This window comes from Sturnus vulgaris, chromosome 17 (genome assembly GCF_052056855.1).
Source record: "Sturnus vulgaris isolate bStuVul1 chromosome 17, bStuVul1.hap1, whole genome shotgun sequence".
NCBI lineage: Eukaryota > Metazoa > Chordata > Aves > Passeriformes > Sturnidae > Sturnus > Sturnus vulgaris.
The window spans coordinates 2,052,840-2,069,880 of record NC_142259.1 but is presented as its reverse complement, the minus strand read 5'-3'; the positions used below and the strand labels follow the sequence as shown (position 1 = coordinate 2,069,880).

Genomic DNA, 17,041 nt, shown 5'->3' with positions numbered 1-17,041 from the left:
CGTGCCTTCCCATGGCCTTGTCCCGTCAGGACCTCACCAGCACCTCATCCCTTCGTGGCCTCCCAGTGCCCTGTCCCCTCAGGGTCTCCCCCAGCCCCACCAACCTGCCCAGCAGCAGCGCAGCCCCAAAGCAGCTCTGCAGGAGCCAGATTGAGAGGCATCTCAGAGCCCTCAGCAATCCAGCCAGCAACACACAGGCAGGAGGACACAGGTGGCGCTTCCTGGCTGGGAGAGGCCTTGTGGCCATCTCCAGGCACTGGTCTCACAGGAATCCCCACAGCTCCGGCCCCTGCCCAGCCGCTCTGTCAGCAGCGTTAAGGGTTCAGCAGAACCACCAAAGGCCAAGGGGCTTCTGGCCATCTTCCCTTCCCCACTGCACGCCTGGCTAGCTTGCTGAGCACAAGCACCCTTTTCCCCCCTTTTCTCCTCTTCCCCTATCCCCGGAGGACACAGCACCAAAAGAAAACTCCTAGGAGTCTGGGTATTAGAACAGAGTCTAAATTTACATCCTAAAGGAAAACCAGAAAGAAGGGAAAAGCCATCTTAGAGAAACGAGAAATCCCTGCTGGCTCAGGTGGCCCCAGCTGACAGAGCCTCTCCACTCAGCTCTCCTCAGAGCTCCAGCAGCAAAGCCGGCCCCGGCCACACAGACAAGGCCATTTCTTGCATGCCCTGCGGAATTAATCTTGCAGCTTCTGCAAGATGGAGCCAGAAGCTCTCGCTACTGCCCGCAGGAGAAAGGCTGTTTCAAGAGCCTGGCTTCTGATGGCAGGGCTGATGTCCTCTGCCTTGTCTTCAAGGGCTGCAAGAGAGAGGAACAGAGCCACAGTCAGATCCTGTATCTGCAGGGACCTGAGGAGACTGTCGTGCCATGGCCATTGCAGGCAGCTCTGACCATGGCCAGGAGGGAGCAGGGACCAAGGGGATCAGCTCGAAGCTACTGGACACTATTGCCCCACGTGTCCCTGAAATCTCTATGGGTGCTCTGGCCACGGCAGATCTGGCCTGCACAGGGAGCAGAGCCCTGGGCAGCCGGGACAGGGATTGCAGCTCCCCCCGGCAGGCAGGGCTGACAGCCCGCTGCCCTCACTCACCCTCACAGATGCGTTGGAGAGGAATGGTAGAATTGTCTTTACAAACAGGCTGTGGATCTGCTGGTAGATAAGACTAGCACTGAGAGATCAAAGAAACAATGGGAAGGATTCCACTGATTGATGAATGGAAAAAAAAGATATTTGTCTTTACAAACAAATTGCCGATTTGCTCATCGATGAAACTGGATCTTGAAAGATGAAAGAAGTAACGGGGAAAAAACATGAATTCTGTAAGAATAAGAAATTAAAAGGGAGGGTTATACATTACAGGGGAATCTTAGGTATCAGGCGTTCCGGGAAGTCTGTACTTCTCAAGGACCTTAGCTAATGGGGAAAGAGAGAGGGAAATGCAGCCGGGAAATTGGGATAAAAAGGAGGCTGCATTCTCCTAAACTTTGAGAGATTCCAGGGGAATGCCCCATGGACTCTCTCTTTATTCAAATAAAGGAACAAGGACTCCTCTGTCTCCTTTTTGGACATAAACCTCTGGTGTTTGTGCATTAATTTTCCTGACAACTCCGGAAGCTCATCCAGGATATTTCCACTGTCCAGGGCAGGCAGCGAGTGGGGCTGAAGGCGAGCCTCTCCCACTTTCGGTGATCGGCTCTCCTTGCTGAAGCTGGCACTGGGCGATCGACTGGGCTCCCAAGACTGTCCAGGAGACAGACAAGATGCGGACCAGGGATTCTGTGAAGAGTCCACATGGAAGGACCACTGAAAATCTCACCGGTGAGTAAAACGGGATGTCTGGGGAGCAAACCTCGGAGGGCCCTCACAGAGGGTAGCAAGGATAAAACTGGGAAGGGGCCCCGGCCAAAGGGATGACGATCCCAAAATATCTCTTTTGGAATCCCTGGAAGAATGTGGAGTTGGTTTACACATTCTCCCAGGGGTAATTAAGGCAATAGATGCCCAAAGGCAGTAATAAGGGCAGTCCAGAAGGGGTCTCAACTACAGTGGATGGACAGATAGTGTTTGTGTATTGGAACAGAACTGCTTGAAGGGGAATGTGGAGAGATATGGGTGAGGCAAGGAGTGGCAGGAGCAGGCACGGAGGTGAGGGCCTGTGGGGGCTGTGGGGGCTGTGGGGCTGCCGGGACTCAGCGCTGGGCAGTGCCTGACCCCGCCACCCCCGAGCAGGGGTGGCAGTGGCCGCTGGCCGCCGGGAGGCTGCAGGACGCTTCGGCCGCTGTGATGCTGCCAGCCGTGCCCGCTGGGAACACCGGTGGGGAAGGAGCCATGTTCGGACTGCAACAGGACAGGGACCGGCTCAGGTATACAGGATGTGATAAAGAGAGGGAGAACAAGGATGAAGGAATATCGGGAAATGCAGATTGTATGTGAAGAGATTAGGATTCTCTTTTAAGGATTTTGTGAGTTTTGCCGGAAAACAAAAGTAATACAGGAAAGGCCATGAGAGTTTGCTGAATGTGTGTGTTGGGTTTGAAAAGCATGAGTTTCTGATGGTTCCTCATTGTGATTGTCATTTACTGGGAAGAGATTTGATGGCTAGAATGGGAATGCAAATTAGTATTGCAAAAAGTGACAGGGAGTCCGAAACTGTGATATCTTTGTGTAAAATGTCTGGATAAATAGAACATCATTCATAACAATGGGATCCTCAAAGCCCATGTCCCTCCCAGACAGGAGAAGAAAATAGTCTCGGCCCTTTGCTGGGGTGGGGGGCGCACCCAATAATTAGAGGGGGGCCCAAAATCAGCCCCCCAGTCCCCTCCCCACCTCTAAAGTCATAGAAAATATTCTCCCCCAGCCCTCACATCCCCCCCATTCCAAATTGTCCCCATGCCCCCAAGATGCCCTGAAGCTCCCCCAGCCACTGTAGCCCCTGCAAATCCCCCCAGGAGCCACCCTGAATGCCCTGAGACTCCTTCCCACCTCCAAACACATAGAGCCAGTCATGCACCAGTGCAGCCGCGTGGCTGAGGGGGCTGTGGGGGTGCAGCTCCTCCCAGCCTCTCCCGGAGAGGCTGAAGCCCCACGGCTCCTTGGCCAGGACGCCCTTGCCAGCTCTCACCTGAAGGCCACCAGGGTGTCCCCTCAGACCATGGCCCTGTGTGAGGACCAGTGGCATTGGGCAGGAGGCAAATAACCTTTTGGCTTCAGCAAAACATCACCTCATCTCTCACAATCCTATAAAGTGTTTGTTCTTCTTCCAAAAGTTCAGGAGTTTAGCATGAACTTGGCTGAGGAGCAATCCATGTCAATTAGTAAAGCCTGCCACAAATATCAGTTGATTTAGCTAGTTGTAATGATCACGGATCGTGTGTTTCACACAGGTTGCACCCTAAGGGGGACATGGATAAGCGGTTTGGGATGTCCCGAGTACCTTCCAAATACCTCAGCCAACGGGGAAAGGGAATGAGGAGGAAATGCGGCCGGGAAATGAGGAGAAAAGAAGGCTACTTGCTCCAAAGAATTGAGAGAGAGCCCACTGGACACAAGCCTGATGGACTCTCTCCCTTTGCTCGAATCAAGGGATTTTTACAGGACTCCTCTGCCTCCTTTATGGACACGAACCTCTAGCGATGTGAAGTTTACCCTCTGAGGGTAGGCGTGGGGGCGCTGGAGCTCCTCTACCTGGGCAGGGGGGAGAACAAACCAGTACAAACCAGTGCAGAGTGGGGCAGCTGGGCAGAATTCAGAGTCACAAGGGGGCACTGGGAGCGAGGCAGGGCAGGGGCGGGAGTGATCGGCGAGGGGAGGGCGGGGAGAAGCTCCCGCCTCGGCCGAACCCCCCTCAGGGATTGACAATGGGGGGGCGGCTCCCGCCCAAACCGTGGGCGGGAAAAGCGCCCTCAGGGATTGGCTGGGCGGGACGGGGGCGGGGCGGGAGCAGTTCCCGCCTCAGCCAAACTCCCCTCAGCTGGGGGATACTCAGGATAGCACGAAAAACCATCAAAACCCCTTTGACATGACAACAAAACTGACCAACATTTAATACATTTGAATAAGTATAAAGTATTAGAGGCTATATTTTACTTACATTTCAACAATGGAGGGTTGAAAAGGAAGATTGTGCACTAAAATGTGGAAAAACCAAGAAAACCCCCAAACTCCTTTATGAAACCCTCGAAATTAAGTAAATTTGAGTAGAAGCATAATAAAGATGGATAAATCTTGATCAGTTAAAGCCACAGTTAACATATAATTAAAAAATGGGGCTTGGGGTGTTAAAACACCTCAAGAAAGCACCAAAGAGCCCCAAGCGCCACATTCCCCTCATGCCTGGGCTGGCTGTCCCACAGCTCAAGGAGAAGAGTCCTCCAGTAGCTCAGAGTAGCAGCGGCCCTCCTACTGATGCAGAGCCTGTGGAGAAAGGGGTCAGCGGCCCAAATGTGTGCTTTGGAGATCAGAGTTGGGTTCCTAAATGCTGTCAGAGCTCTCTCTAATAGAGCTGTGGTGGCTGAGGGATGTATGTGGGGAGGGTTTGCCTGCCATGAACTGGACTTGTTGATCATCTGAGCTGTGTTCAGGGCCAGTCTGGGAGCCTGTTCCTTTCCCCTTGCCCAAGGGCAGAGTGTTGGTGAGGGCTGGAGTTGGAGGCTGTGTCTGCCCCGACAGCCGGTACCGTGGGGCTGTGGATGCTCCTGCCAGCGTGGGCTTGTCTGAGCCGGGCCTTGTGCCTCTTCCAGATGTCCCTGCTGCAGTCACAGCTGGCCCAGGACTGACAGCACCGGCAGAACTACACTGAGTGCTGTGCAGGGAGCAGGCAGGAGCTGTCAGACCTTCACCAGGGGCTCTCCTGCTCCTCTGCAGCTGTGCTCAAAGAACCCAGAGCTGCTCTGGTGGAACAGAGACTTGAAGCTGCATTGGTCTCTGAACCTGAACTTGGCAGTGACATCCTTGGGCCATCAGTCACTGCAGAGACAGGCCCTGGAGAAGGCAGGTGCAGCTCTTCTCTTCCCCGGAGGATTTGTGCCCTGCTCAGAAGCCAATTCCTGTCATCTGGGGCACAGAGATCCTCCCTAGGACTCAGACGAGTGCTATCGAAGATGAGGGTAAAAGACACGTGCCAAAGCTTTTCCAAGCAGACCCATTTGGTTCTTGAAGGTCTGTTCCGAGTGAGCTATCTTGGATGTAAGCAGCAAGACTTCTGCCTAGAAGACCGAGTGATGTATTGCCAAACAGAGGGCAGAGAAAAAAGTGCACTCGTGGCTTTCTCAGGATTCATCATCTATTTGATGGGCCTTAAACACTGCAGCTCTTGCCATTTCTCCACAGGAATTTCAAAAGCCCCCAAAAGACCATTTTTCCTATTCATGTGACTTTTCTAAACACAGACCTTTAATTTCTATGAAGATTTGTCAGGACCAAGAACCTTTTACGGCTTTGTCTTACATCTCCCATATGTCAAGGAAGACAGAAGAATTCCTGTGACTCAGGAACCAAGCACATCCCTAAAGAGCATGTGGGTCTTCAGAATGCTGAGCCTTAAAACTGATGTGGTCTGGACCAGCGACTTGGAACTCATGGTATGAGCCGGGTCCCTGCCCAGCTGCCCAGCACGGCTGTGGGGACACGGGGGAGGCAGGGCAGGTGCCAGGGCCAGGAGGGAGCTGGGATGGAGGGAGAGCCAGGGAGGGCCATTCCACCAGCCCCTGGAATGATGGGCTTTGGATCCTGGCAACCATCAACAGCTCATGGAATGTTGGAATGTTGGAATGTTGGAATGTTGGGGGTTGGACCTTGGTAACAACAGCTCCTGGCTCATTGGGGTTTGGACCCTGGAGCTGTTAACAGCTCGTGAACATTGGGGCTCAGACCTCACAAAGGCCAATGGCAATTTGCTTGTCTGCTATTGCCAACGGCCTTTGGAGATTATGGTTTAGACCCTGCAAAGGCCAAGAGCCTTTGTTGATTGGGGTTTAGACCCTGAAAAAGCCAACGACCTTTGGAGATCGGTGTTTAAACCCTGAAAAGACCATGAGCCTTTGGGCACTGGGCTTTAGACCCTTCAAAGGATATGGACCTTTGGACACTGGCATTTGGTCAGTGTTCGTGCAAAAGGGGCAGATGGAGCCCCGGCAGGTGAGTGAAAAATCCACTGCTCTCCTTGTCACAGGCCCAGTAGGGGCCTGGCTGGGCCTGGGCTGTGCTTCAGGGAATGGTTCCCTTTGGGAATAGCAAGGCATTAACAGTTGGCTGTTCCAGAGCTGGCAGCAGCTTTGGTGCTTGCTGTGAGGACAGGCCTGGGAGGGAATGGAGGGCTCCTGGCCATCCCAGAGCACAGCCACATCTCCTGCTCTGTCCTTGTCCCACTGGAGGCCGTGGGCACAAACAATGGAGCAGCTTTTCATTGCCTTCCCTTCAGCCCAATTTACAGCCCAGCCTCCATGCTTCCCAGAGACAAGAATGGGTTTCTCCCTGACATCTCCAAGATGATCCCCAGAGGCCCAGAGGAGGCCACAGGGAAAATAGGAAGATGCTCCAAGGGCTGGAGCACCTGTGCCATGGGAAAAGAATGCAAGAGTTGGGGTTGTCCAGCCTGGAGAAGGTTCCAGGGTGATCTTAGAGCCCCTTCCAGTGCATGAAGGGGCTGCAAGAGAGCTGGAGAGGGACTTAAGGCAGGGTCCTGCAGGGACAGGTCAAATGACAGTGGTGTCCCCCTTAGACAAGGCAGGGATGGATGGGCTACTGGGAGGAGATTCTGTCCTTTATGGGTACTGAAGCCTGAAAACTCTGACACCCACTGATGAACAGCATCCTTTTGAACTGGTGCAGGAAGACACAGAGAATTGTGGGCGCTTGCAGGAAAATTTTGAACAAATGGCAGAGAAATGGCAGAGTCTCAGGAACCGCCAGTTAGACATAGGGTGCCTGCTAGAAGAAATCAGAAGGTGAGCATGTCCCCCTCCTCATGCGGTCCAGAGACAATCTGCTTCCAGGCCTGGGAGTTCAGAGGGGTCCTGGGTGAAGAAATCCCCTGCCCTCCCAAGCATAGAACTCAGTGTGGCTCTTAAGCATCATCCTGCCTGGATTTTTCCTGCTCTGCTGTGACTCCCAAGGCTGTCTGGGAGATGCAGAGGAATCATGGAAGAGAAGACTCCTCACCATGCTGCTTCCCTGAATTGTGTTCTTTGTGTGCCCCTGCCCAGCCACTGCTTCTCCCTGAAGGAAAGCAAAATCCTGCCTTCCTTTGCCTTTGCCTCTGGAGGATTTCCTTGGGAGGGAAAGAGCAAGGTCTTCCTTAGCCCACTGTGCCCTGCTCCATCCTGCAGTGCTGAAAATGGGATCAGTGTCCCCTCAGGCCTCTTCGTTCTTCTGACTGAGCCTTGTCTCTGCAGTGACTGTGCAAACATGGAGAAGCCCAAGGAAATGCTGCAGCAATGCACTGGAATCCCGGAGCCAGGAGCCTCGAGTCTGCGTCAGAAGAGCACCAAGGAGCAGAAGGAAGCGTCAGCCGAGGCAGAAACGGCAGAGCAGAAGGACAGGATGGAGGTTGGGTTTGGAAATGAGACTGGTTCTCCATTGAAAACTTGTCTTGCTCTGCACACTGGGACACTGCTGTGCACACCTGGCTCAAGATGGCCCATGCATTTCTTAGCCAGGGATATGCAGGTTCATTGGCAACGTTGTATATGCTTCTGCAAAATGTGTTTCTTTGGGCAGCCACAGAGCCTCGAGAACAGGGATTGGAGCTGGGGAAGGGTCTGGAGCCCAGGTGTGATGAGGAGTGGCTGAGGGAGGTCTCCTGTCCGTCAGTCCTTGTGACTGAGTCATCAGAGAGGGGACGGTGACACCTCCTTTCTAAAAGCCAGTGCTGTTGTCTTTTCAGCTTGGGGGTTGTGGGAGGGATGAAGCTACAGATTTTTAAGCGAGGAGCTTGCCTGGAACTTCATCTTGAAGGTTTTTCCTCCCCTCCTCAGGCAAGTGAGCGTGAAAGGCACCATGCGGAGATGCTGCAGCAATGGGAAAAAGAGAAGGCAGAGAGAGAGCAGGAGCACCAGAAGGTGCTGCTTGAGATGAGGCAGAAAGTTGCCACCCTGCAGGCCCAACAAGAAGAGGAATGTACTAGATTTGAAACTGCCAAGCAAGAGGTAATGATTGTGAAAGGAGAACTGGTGTGATTTTTTGCAAGGCTGGAGCTGTGGGAGATGGCAGGATATGGGGCTGTGTGGAGCATGCCCACCGTGTGTTCTCCATGGAATTTGGGATGGTGAAAGGTGAACGGGGCTGTCTTTGGCACCAGGAATGATCCCACTCATAGGAAGCCAGGCAGACACATCATCTTTCAGCTGAGATTTGTGTGCTGCTCTTGTGCTCTGTTTTCCTAAGACGTACCTCAGAGTATCTTCACTGTTCTCTTCCTGCCCCCTTTTGGTGTGTACTGGCAGGTGTTCATAGCCAAAGGGAGTTTAGAGGACTTCTCTTTTGTGGGCATGGGGAGGGTGCAGCAGGAATGCTGAGACAAAAGAGACAAAAGAGAACAATCTTTTTAAAGCCTCGTCTGGAGTATTTTTGAAGAGTAACCCAGATGTCTTCTGGGCAGGGTTTCCAGTCCCTTCCTGGGAAGCTGTGGCTCCCCCGGGGCAGACAGTGGCCCAGGGGAGCAGCAGCCGAGTGCTCTGAGAGCGCTCTGAGAGCCCATCAGTCTCTGCCTCTTGCCACACAGATGGTGCAGGGCAAGTGTGAAGCCCTCTGCTCTTTCCTTCTGTGCAGGTGCTGCTGGAAGAGCAGAATGAGAGGAAGGCTTTATCAGAGGCACTGCTCCAGACTCGGGGAGAGCTCAGCCGAGGCTGCCAGCAGGTGCAGCAGCTCAGGCAGGAGGTGAAAGAGCAGCAAGAGAAGGAGCAGGTAAGTGTGAGTAGGCAGGGCAGAGAGGGCAGGCCAGTGACAAGGGCACAAAAGGCAGCTCTGGGACTGAGGAGGCAAGGGCTGCTTCAGGCCCTGGGAGCCCTTCAGAGCCTGCTAAGCTCCAGAGCTCAGCCCCAGGAAGGAAGGCTTGCAGAGGAGACACAATTGGGTAGAGAGGCCAAAAGAAGAAGCTGAAGGAATGGGATTTGGAGACAGCATGTGCGAAAAGCTGAGGCTGAGGACAGCTCCCAGGAAGTTGCTCTGCATTTTGTTGCCAGACCATCAAGGCAGAGCTGCAAGCTGAGCTGCAGGAAGCTCAGAGCGAAATCCAGGCAGCACAAAGGAGGCACCAGGAAGAGCTACAAGGCATCAAGGAGGAAATGAATCTCCTCCTTGAGCAGAGGGAGGCTCTACAAAAGCAGGTGAGCAAAACAGCAGTGGCACCACAGTCATCCAGGGAGGGATCTGTGGCCTTCTTGCTTTTCCATGGCAGAGCAGCAGCTGATGGGATGATCCCTGGGGCTGCCTGCTCCTGTGCTCTCCATGGCAGCTGCTCTGAAGGACATTCAGTGCTCTGCTGAATCTCAGCTGCTGCCCTGGACAGCTGGGCTAGTGCTCTGAGCTGTTGGCCAGCAACCATCAGCATGGATTCCTGCTGGCCTCTTCTTGCTAGCCTTGGTTTGGGAGGTGCATTTTCAGGTGCCCTTGGTGGGCCACATGGAAACTGAAACAAGTTGTCCATGTCCATTATGAATCTGGTGCTGTCAGGAAGGGGAGAAAAGGAAAGTTGTCCTTTACCTTTCCTCGCAGCCTCTGCTGGGGCTGACAGTGACAAGCTGTGGCTGTGGCCTCTGACTGCTTTGTTCTGTTTGACTGGAGGTGGGAGAGTTGACATCTCAGCTGGCAGCCTCCCGAGAGTCGCAGGAAGCGATTGTCCAGAGAGCACAGGATCAGTCAAAGCAGAGACTGTTGGAGGTTGAACACGTCCAGAAGAAGCTGGAGGAGGCAGAAAATAAGAATAAGGCGCTGCAAGTGTACCTGCAGAACCTGGAGAGGGAACGGAGTCAATGGGAAGAAGTGGCTCAGCAAAATTCAGAATTGCAGGCTTCTGTGAATGTCCTAGAGAGGGAAAAAGCCAGGTAAATGAAAGCCTGTGGGACTCTGCATTGTGGTGAACGGATTCCCTCTTGGCCATCTTTGCACCTGCCAGGCGCTCTGGCACCATTTCCTAAGTGGCAGAATCTGAGCTCTCTGAGCAGACAAGTCTCATTATCTCAGTGTTGCATCTCACTGTCTTCCTTGATGCCTTTATTTAAAGTTTATTGAAGACAAAGGCTTTTGGGGTAACATTTTCCCTCTGGGGACTGTTGTGTTGTTAGGTTAGGTGGGTGTGTTAACACTGCCCAAGCTGCAGTCTAAGGAGGTGGATACATCCATCAGCTCCACCTTGGGTCCTGTAACTTGAAGCCTTTGGGATCTGGATCAGGCTGGCATCTGCTGCCTTTGCTGGGCAGAACCATCCTAAGGCCCTGACTGCTGATCTCGGCCAGATTGCCTCGGAGGACCCAAGAAACAAACCAAGAATGTCTCTGTTGGATCATTCCTCATAAAATACCCCCCACTACATGGAGGGTGTCAAGCAGGGTCCCTGGCACCCTCCACAGTCACAGGCATTACTGACTACAAAGAATGCAAGGAACAAGAGCAAGGTTGGGGGGCTCCTCCAGCTGATCGAGTCCTGCCAGTCTTCAGCGCTGCAGGATTCTTCTTCCAAGAAGACAAAGGAAGGCAGGGCACTCTTGCTTGCCTGCAGGTTTCTGCATCTTCCATCAGGTTGTGCTCCAAGACTCTGTAGCCACTACTGCCTTCAGCCTTTGTTTCTCCAGCTGAAAGTAGGATGGGTGCTGGTAAATTTTAGGGAACTTCCCAGGGATCCCCTGGCTGTAGGGTGCTGCCCCTCCTACCTGGACGTACAAGATGGGGGAAGGAAATGTCTCTGCCATGTTGACCCAACCTCCCCTCCTTGGAGCATGGTTATTCAGAAGAAAATTGTTCCTCTCCAGTAATATCATTGCAAGACTTTGTTAGGTTTGTATTCACATTTCCATCTCAAAAAGAAGGCAAGGCATGTAGGCAGGTACTCCCCATTATTTCAGGAGCAAAAGCAGAGTGGGCACGTGCTGGGCTGTGACTGCAGGGGGAACAAACAGCCAAGTTGTTTAGACAAAGCTCACCAGACAGAGCAGTTTTTCCCCGAGGTGGTGGAAGTCCTAAGAGTTTATAAAATGTGATACCATGTAGTAAGGAGTTGCATTCTTTCCTTCTAGGCTGCTTCTGTCTCTGGAGGAAAAGAACCTGTGCATCACAACACTGGTAGAAAAGAAACTGGCACTGAAAAAGCAGGTGTCTCAGTTTCATTCTGCTCTTCAGGAGGAAAATGAGCAGCTCCGTTGTGAGCATAGAAGAGAACTGCAGGAGCTCAACACCCAGGTAAGCTGTGCACTTGCATCCTCTTCTCCATGGACACACAACACCATCTTTAGCTTGGAGGTCCCAACCTCTTGTCCCTCCCAGTAGCATCCACTGCTGCCTTGTTCTGCCCAGGGCTGCTGCTGCACCCTGAGGCCAAGGCTGGATCTGGTGTGTGCTGCTTTTGTTTTCTCCCATTCTCTCCCGGGTCCCAGCAGGAAATCTGAGAGGAGAAGCAGCAGCAGACTCCTTTGGAGCTTCTCTGTCCCTGTGTTAGCAGAGTTGTCCCAGATGGAGCTGGTGCCTGTGCTGGGCACTGAGCAGTGTGGGGACACAGCCGTGGCTATGGCAGGCTGGGCAGGACACTTCCACTGCAGCCACTTCAGGCAGTGTTCAGAGCTGCAGCCTCAAGGGTGTCCATTGCCTCCCTTTCCCTGTTTTCTCCACGTTTGTCTCCACTGAAATCCTTGGTTCTGCACCTTCTATTTCCTGTGTGTTTTTTGCCTGAATTCCTTTTTCTTTCATTGCTCTCCTTCCTGCCCACTCTGCTGCCTCAGGAGCAGCCCTGGCCCTGAGGTTCTGTGCATCCATCTTCCAGATCCGGGCCCTGCAGGACACAGTGCTGGAGACGGAGGCTGCCCAGGCAACTCGAGAGAAGCAGCTGCTGCAGGAGCTGGAAAAGTCGCGGGCAGGAGAACAATGCTCGAAGGCCTTTGTGCATGAGCTGGAGACTGAGGTGTCTGAGCTGCCTGTGAGGCTGCAGAGGTCTGATGACAAAGCTCTTGCCTTGGCCCTGCAGTGTAACACCACACAGCTGGAGCTGAGGAGGGCAAAGGCTCAGATGGAAAAACTCAGAGCCCACAACCAGGAGCTGCAGATGAAGTTGGAGGAATGTGAGCGAGGTACAGCTTGTGCCCTCCCACCTGTTGCCCCATCCTGTCACACCAGTGAGGATCTCTGATCCCATGCACAGGAAAATTGCTCAGAGATGGCAGAGGGGAAAAACCAACTGGCAGGAGATTTATCCATTGTAGTGCCAGTGAAAGATTTTCTCCAGAAAGATGCCGTGGCTGGCAGTGCCATCTGGCTGTGCTATGGCTGATCCCGAGCACACCTGGTGCCTTTCAGGTTGTGTCTGTGCTAAGGAGCTGTAGCTGGATGTCTCAGCTGCATTCCCCCAAACTCCAGGCCCTGCCAGAGCCTCCGGGCTATGGATCCCTCTGGAGCAGGGCTGCACAGGCATCCCTGCTCCTTTGTCTCTCTTGGATTGCTCACTCTGCACAAGTCCAAGAGCAAACACACTTTCCTATTCCTCTGAACCTTGCCCCATTCATTCCTGCTCTTTTCTTTGCCTGGAAATTTCCTTCATTTCTGACAGCTTTTTATCCCTTGAAGGCTTAGGGCCTGGCCAACACAGGCAAGCAGAGAAGACAGTGCTGTTGTCTCTGCAGGATGCACTTCAGTCTGCCTTTGCTTTGCTTTTCCCCTTGTCCACTGCAGATTGGTGGAATGAAGAACTCAAGCATGCCTCTCGGGAAATTGCCCTGCATAAAGAGGTTGAAGAATGGAAGGAAGAGGCTGAGACTCTTCGTCAAGTGGTGGCATCTCTGCAGAGGAAATTGAAGAGACTGAAGGAAAGGAAGGATGTGCTGGTGAGTTTGGCAGACGCCACAAAGGGCCATTTCCTAGCTATGATTGGACCTTGTGTTAATAGTTCAAAGAGGCACCTTTTTCCCGTTTAACTTTTCGAATTCCAATCTTCCGAATAAGGAGGAAAAGGTGTTGTAGTCATGTCAAAGCCACACAGTGCTGAGGCTGCTGATTGTCCTCCATCATGGAGTTCTGTGCTCTAGAAGCTTTAGTTCTCCATATCCACACTGTCTCCATTGACATTGCATGGGTTGGGCAAATCCTCGTGTGCTGAGCCATGTTCAGATTTCTAAATATCTGGAGCTGGAAGGAGGGCTGAGAAGACCAAGTTTGCTGTTAATAGCAAGGTGTTTGGCCTTGGCCATCTGAGAACAGCCAGTGGGGAGAGAAGAGAGGAAAGCCAAGTGCTGATGCAGAGAAGGACGTGTGCCTGCAAGGGGACAACTCGTCCTGAGTGTCAGCAGAGAATGACAGCCTGATCTGGCCACTGCTGCTCCAAGAGAGGGCAGTGGGGCTCTCGGGCAGGAAGGAAGCTGGGATGGGCTGAGCGAGCTGGGAAAGATACAGCATCAAGGGGTGCCCAGCAAAAGTCTGCAGCATCCTGAAAGGCAGATAGAGAGGGCAGCCTGTGCCTGCCCCTGTGGCAGGAGTCCAGATCTGGTATGAGAAGGAAACCAAGAGTGGGAATGAGTGACCATTTTTCTCCCTGTTTTGCTTCATGAACGGGAATTGTACAAGCAGGAGATCAGAGCTCTGGAAAAGAAGAATGAAATGCATGCAGCTGAGATGAGAAATCATAATGAAAACAGTCAACAATTGGAAGTGGAGAGAGACGGCATGCAGGAGGAGTTGGAGCATGGGTCTGCTGCTTTGAAGAAATGGATAGAGGATGCTCAATCCCTGAGGACTGCACTTATCAAGAGTGAAATTGCCAAAGGGACTCTGAAGAAACATTTTGATATCCTAAAGGGAAAGTCTTGTATCCAGGTACACAGTGGCATTGATCTTCAGCCCACTGCAACATCCCTGAATTATTCCAGTGATGTTTCCCATAAAGAATTGGGACTCTCTTTCCCTGTCAGTCCAGGCCTGCTTGGGCAAAGCAGCCCGGGCTGCAGCAGGCAGCCTTGTCTGTGTGCCTGGCTCCAGCCAGAGAGCATTGAGTGCCAGATTGTTTCCTGGCACTCCCAGAATGACTGAAACAGCTCTGGAGCTTGCTGTTCAAATCAGCTCCAGACCATAGGTTGGGTATGGGGAGCCACTTCTCCCATGGCCAGACAAGGGCAGGCAAGACGTGGGGATTTGGATTTGGTGTGGGAAGGAATGGAGCAGGTGAGCAGAGTGATGAACTAAACTGAGCAGAGTTTTGTACTGAGAAGGCTGAACTGCAGCTGCATTGCTGGTGCTTCGAGGATGCTTCCTGTGATGGAGATTTCTGAGGTACAGCTTGTGTGGTATTGGAAATAAGGGAATCATCTTCTCTCTGTATCCCCAGCCGGCTTTTAAATCAGAAGTGGAGCAGCTCTTCTATATATCAGACACCAGCCTGGAATCTGAGCAGCAGGTTGCATCAACAAAAGATTCAGAGAGTCCTGAATTGATCATTAAACCCAGGAGAAATTATGAGGTAAAATTGGCTTTCACTGCCTGTGCAGAGCCTCAGGCTCCCCTGGAACAGGACACGTTAGCCCAGGCAGCACTTTGGAGTTCTCTGCTTGTTTGCTTGCCTGTCCCTGTCCCTGCTGTGGCCACAGTATTTTGTTTGTTCTCTCTCTTGTGGCAGCCCATGACTTTCACAAAGGCACCTTCACTCCACTGCCTCCCTCCATGGCCCCGTGTCCCTGGACACACACTGGCCTCTCTTGCACAGCTGCCAGTGAGAGCTTTTTGCCCCCAGTGTTGTCTGGTGCAATTCAGGGTGTCTGAGCAGAGATCTCCTTGCCTTGATGTCCAGAGGTCCTTTTGCTCCATGTTTGCTGACAGGTTTCTCTGACCCTGTCTCCATTCAAATGTGCAGGTGGCACCTGAAGGGAGGAGTGTCAAGAGAACATTTAGCTGTGTGCACATCTCGGATGCCATTAGATTGGATGTGCCCCAGGCTGCCCAGCACAGTCTGTCGACTTCTTCAGAGGTGAGAAAACACTCTTCCTTGGTGGCAGGAACACAGCCCATGGCAAAGCACATGTCCCTCAGAAAGAAGAGGAGCAGCTACAAGCTGAGCTGTTTTCCTCAAGTCAGACAAGCCCTGAGCACTGCTCCCAGGGCTGTCATCTCCTGCACTTCACAGCAGACAGAGGGCAAAGTGCTGGAGCTGCTGAGGCTGCACCCACGGCAAAGCCAGCAGGAGGTGGGAGCAGCTGGCTCTCTGCTGCCAGCCAGCCAGGCAGCCACAAGCCCAAGGTGTCAGGAAAGAAGAGTTGGAGGAGTCTCAAGGCCTCAGCAGTGCTTGAAGGCTCATTTTGCCCATGGGCTTGGTTGCCCACATTGTGCTCTGCTCCCGTGTGGAATGATCTGAAGTTGTGAGAGGGAGATTTTGCTCCCTGACCTTGGGCTGGCTGTGCAAGAGTGAGCTTGCTGTTCAAATCAGCTCCAGACCAAAAGCTGGGCATGGGGAGCTGCTTCTCCTGTGTCCAGGCAAGGGTAGGCAAGACGTGGGGGTTTGGATTCTGTGTGTAAAGGAATGGAGCAGGTGAGCAGAGTGATGAACTAAACTGAGCAGAGTTTTGTACCAAGGGCTGAACAGCAGCTGCACTGCTGATGCTTTGAGGATGCTTCCCAATCCCGAGATTTGTGAAGGACAGCTTTTGTGGTGTTTGAAATAAGGGAATCATCTCATCTCTGAATACCCAGCAGGCTGCTGGAGCAGAAGGAAAGCAGCTGTCAGAGGACTCCAGGAAGGACATGGAATGTGTGCAGGATGTGGCTGCAACATCAGCAGAAGACAAGCCTGAGAAGTGTGAAGCAACCACTGACCCCAGAAGGAGTTATGAGGTAAAATGGGCTTTCACTGCCTGTGCAGAGCCTCAGGCTCCCCTGGAACAGGACATGTTAGCCCAGGCAGCACTTTGGAGTTCTCTGCTTGTTTGCTTGCCTGTCCCTGTCCCTGCTGTGGCCACAGTATTTTGTTTGTTCTCTCTCTTGTGGCAGCCCATGACTTTCACAAAGGCACCTTCACTCCACTGCCTCCCTCCATGGCCCCGTGTCCCTGGACACACACTGGCCTCTCTTGCACAGCTGCCAGTGAGAGCTTTTTGCCCCCAGTGTTGTCTGGTGCAATTCAGGGTGTCTGAGCAGAGATCTCCTTGCCTTGATGTCCAGAGGTCCTTTTGCTCCATGTTTGCTGACAGGTTTCTCTGACCCTGTCTCCATTCAAATGTGCAGGTGGCACCTGAAGGGAGAAGAATCAGAACTTTGAGGAGAGTGTTCCCCCCAGACTCCTTTACGTTGCCTGTCTGCGAGTCTGCCCAGGAAAATATGTCAGCTTCTGGAGGAGAAGAGTCCTCCAGTAGCTCAGAGTAGCAGCAGCCCTCCTACTGATGCAGAGCCTGTGGAGAAAGGGGTCAGTGGCCCAAATGTGTGCTTTGGAGATCAGAGTTGGGTTCCTAAATGCTGTCAGAGCTCTCTCTAATAGAGCTGTGGTGGCTGAGGGATGTACGTGGGAAGGGTTTGCCTGCCATGAACTGGACTTGTTGATCATCTGAGCTGTGTTCAGGGCCAGTCTGGGAGCCTGTTCCTTTCCCCTTGCCCAAGGGCAGAGTGTTGGTGAGGGCTGGAGTTGGAGGCTGTGTCTGCCCCGACAGCCGGTACCGTGGGGCTGTGGATGCTCCTGCCAGCGTGGGCTTGTCTGAGCCGGGCCTTGTGCCTCTTCCAGGTGTCCCTGCTGCAGTCACAGCTGGCCCAGGACTGACAGCACCGGCAGAACTACACTGAGAGCTGTGCAGGGAGGAGGCAGGAGCTGTCAGAACTTCACCAGGGGCTCTCCTGCTCCTCTGCAGCTGTGCTCAAAGAACCCA

At 53.0% G+C, this 17,041-nt stretch overlaps 1 protein-coding gene and 1 pseudogene across 1 annotated transcript; one reads left to right on the top strand and one right to left on the bottom strand.

The window, feature by feature from the left end:
* Positions 1-17,041, bottom strand: part of LOC148221777 (sacsin-like) — a 56,492-nt pseudogene that overhangs the window by 3,056 nt on the left and 36,395 nt on the right.
* LOC148221778 (uncharacterized) lies at positions 6,039-11,350 on the top strand. Its single transcript, XM_088175207.1, has 7 exons — positions 6,039-6,143; positions 6,816-6,952; positions 7,400-7,553; positions 7,982-8,152; positions 8,775-8,909; positions 9,188-9,331; positions 11,237-11,350. The coding sequence occupies exons 1-7, from the start codon at positions 6,039-6,041 to the stop codon at positions 11,348-11,350; spliced, it is 960 nt and encodes a 319-aa protein (XP_088031333.1).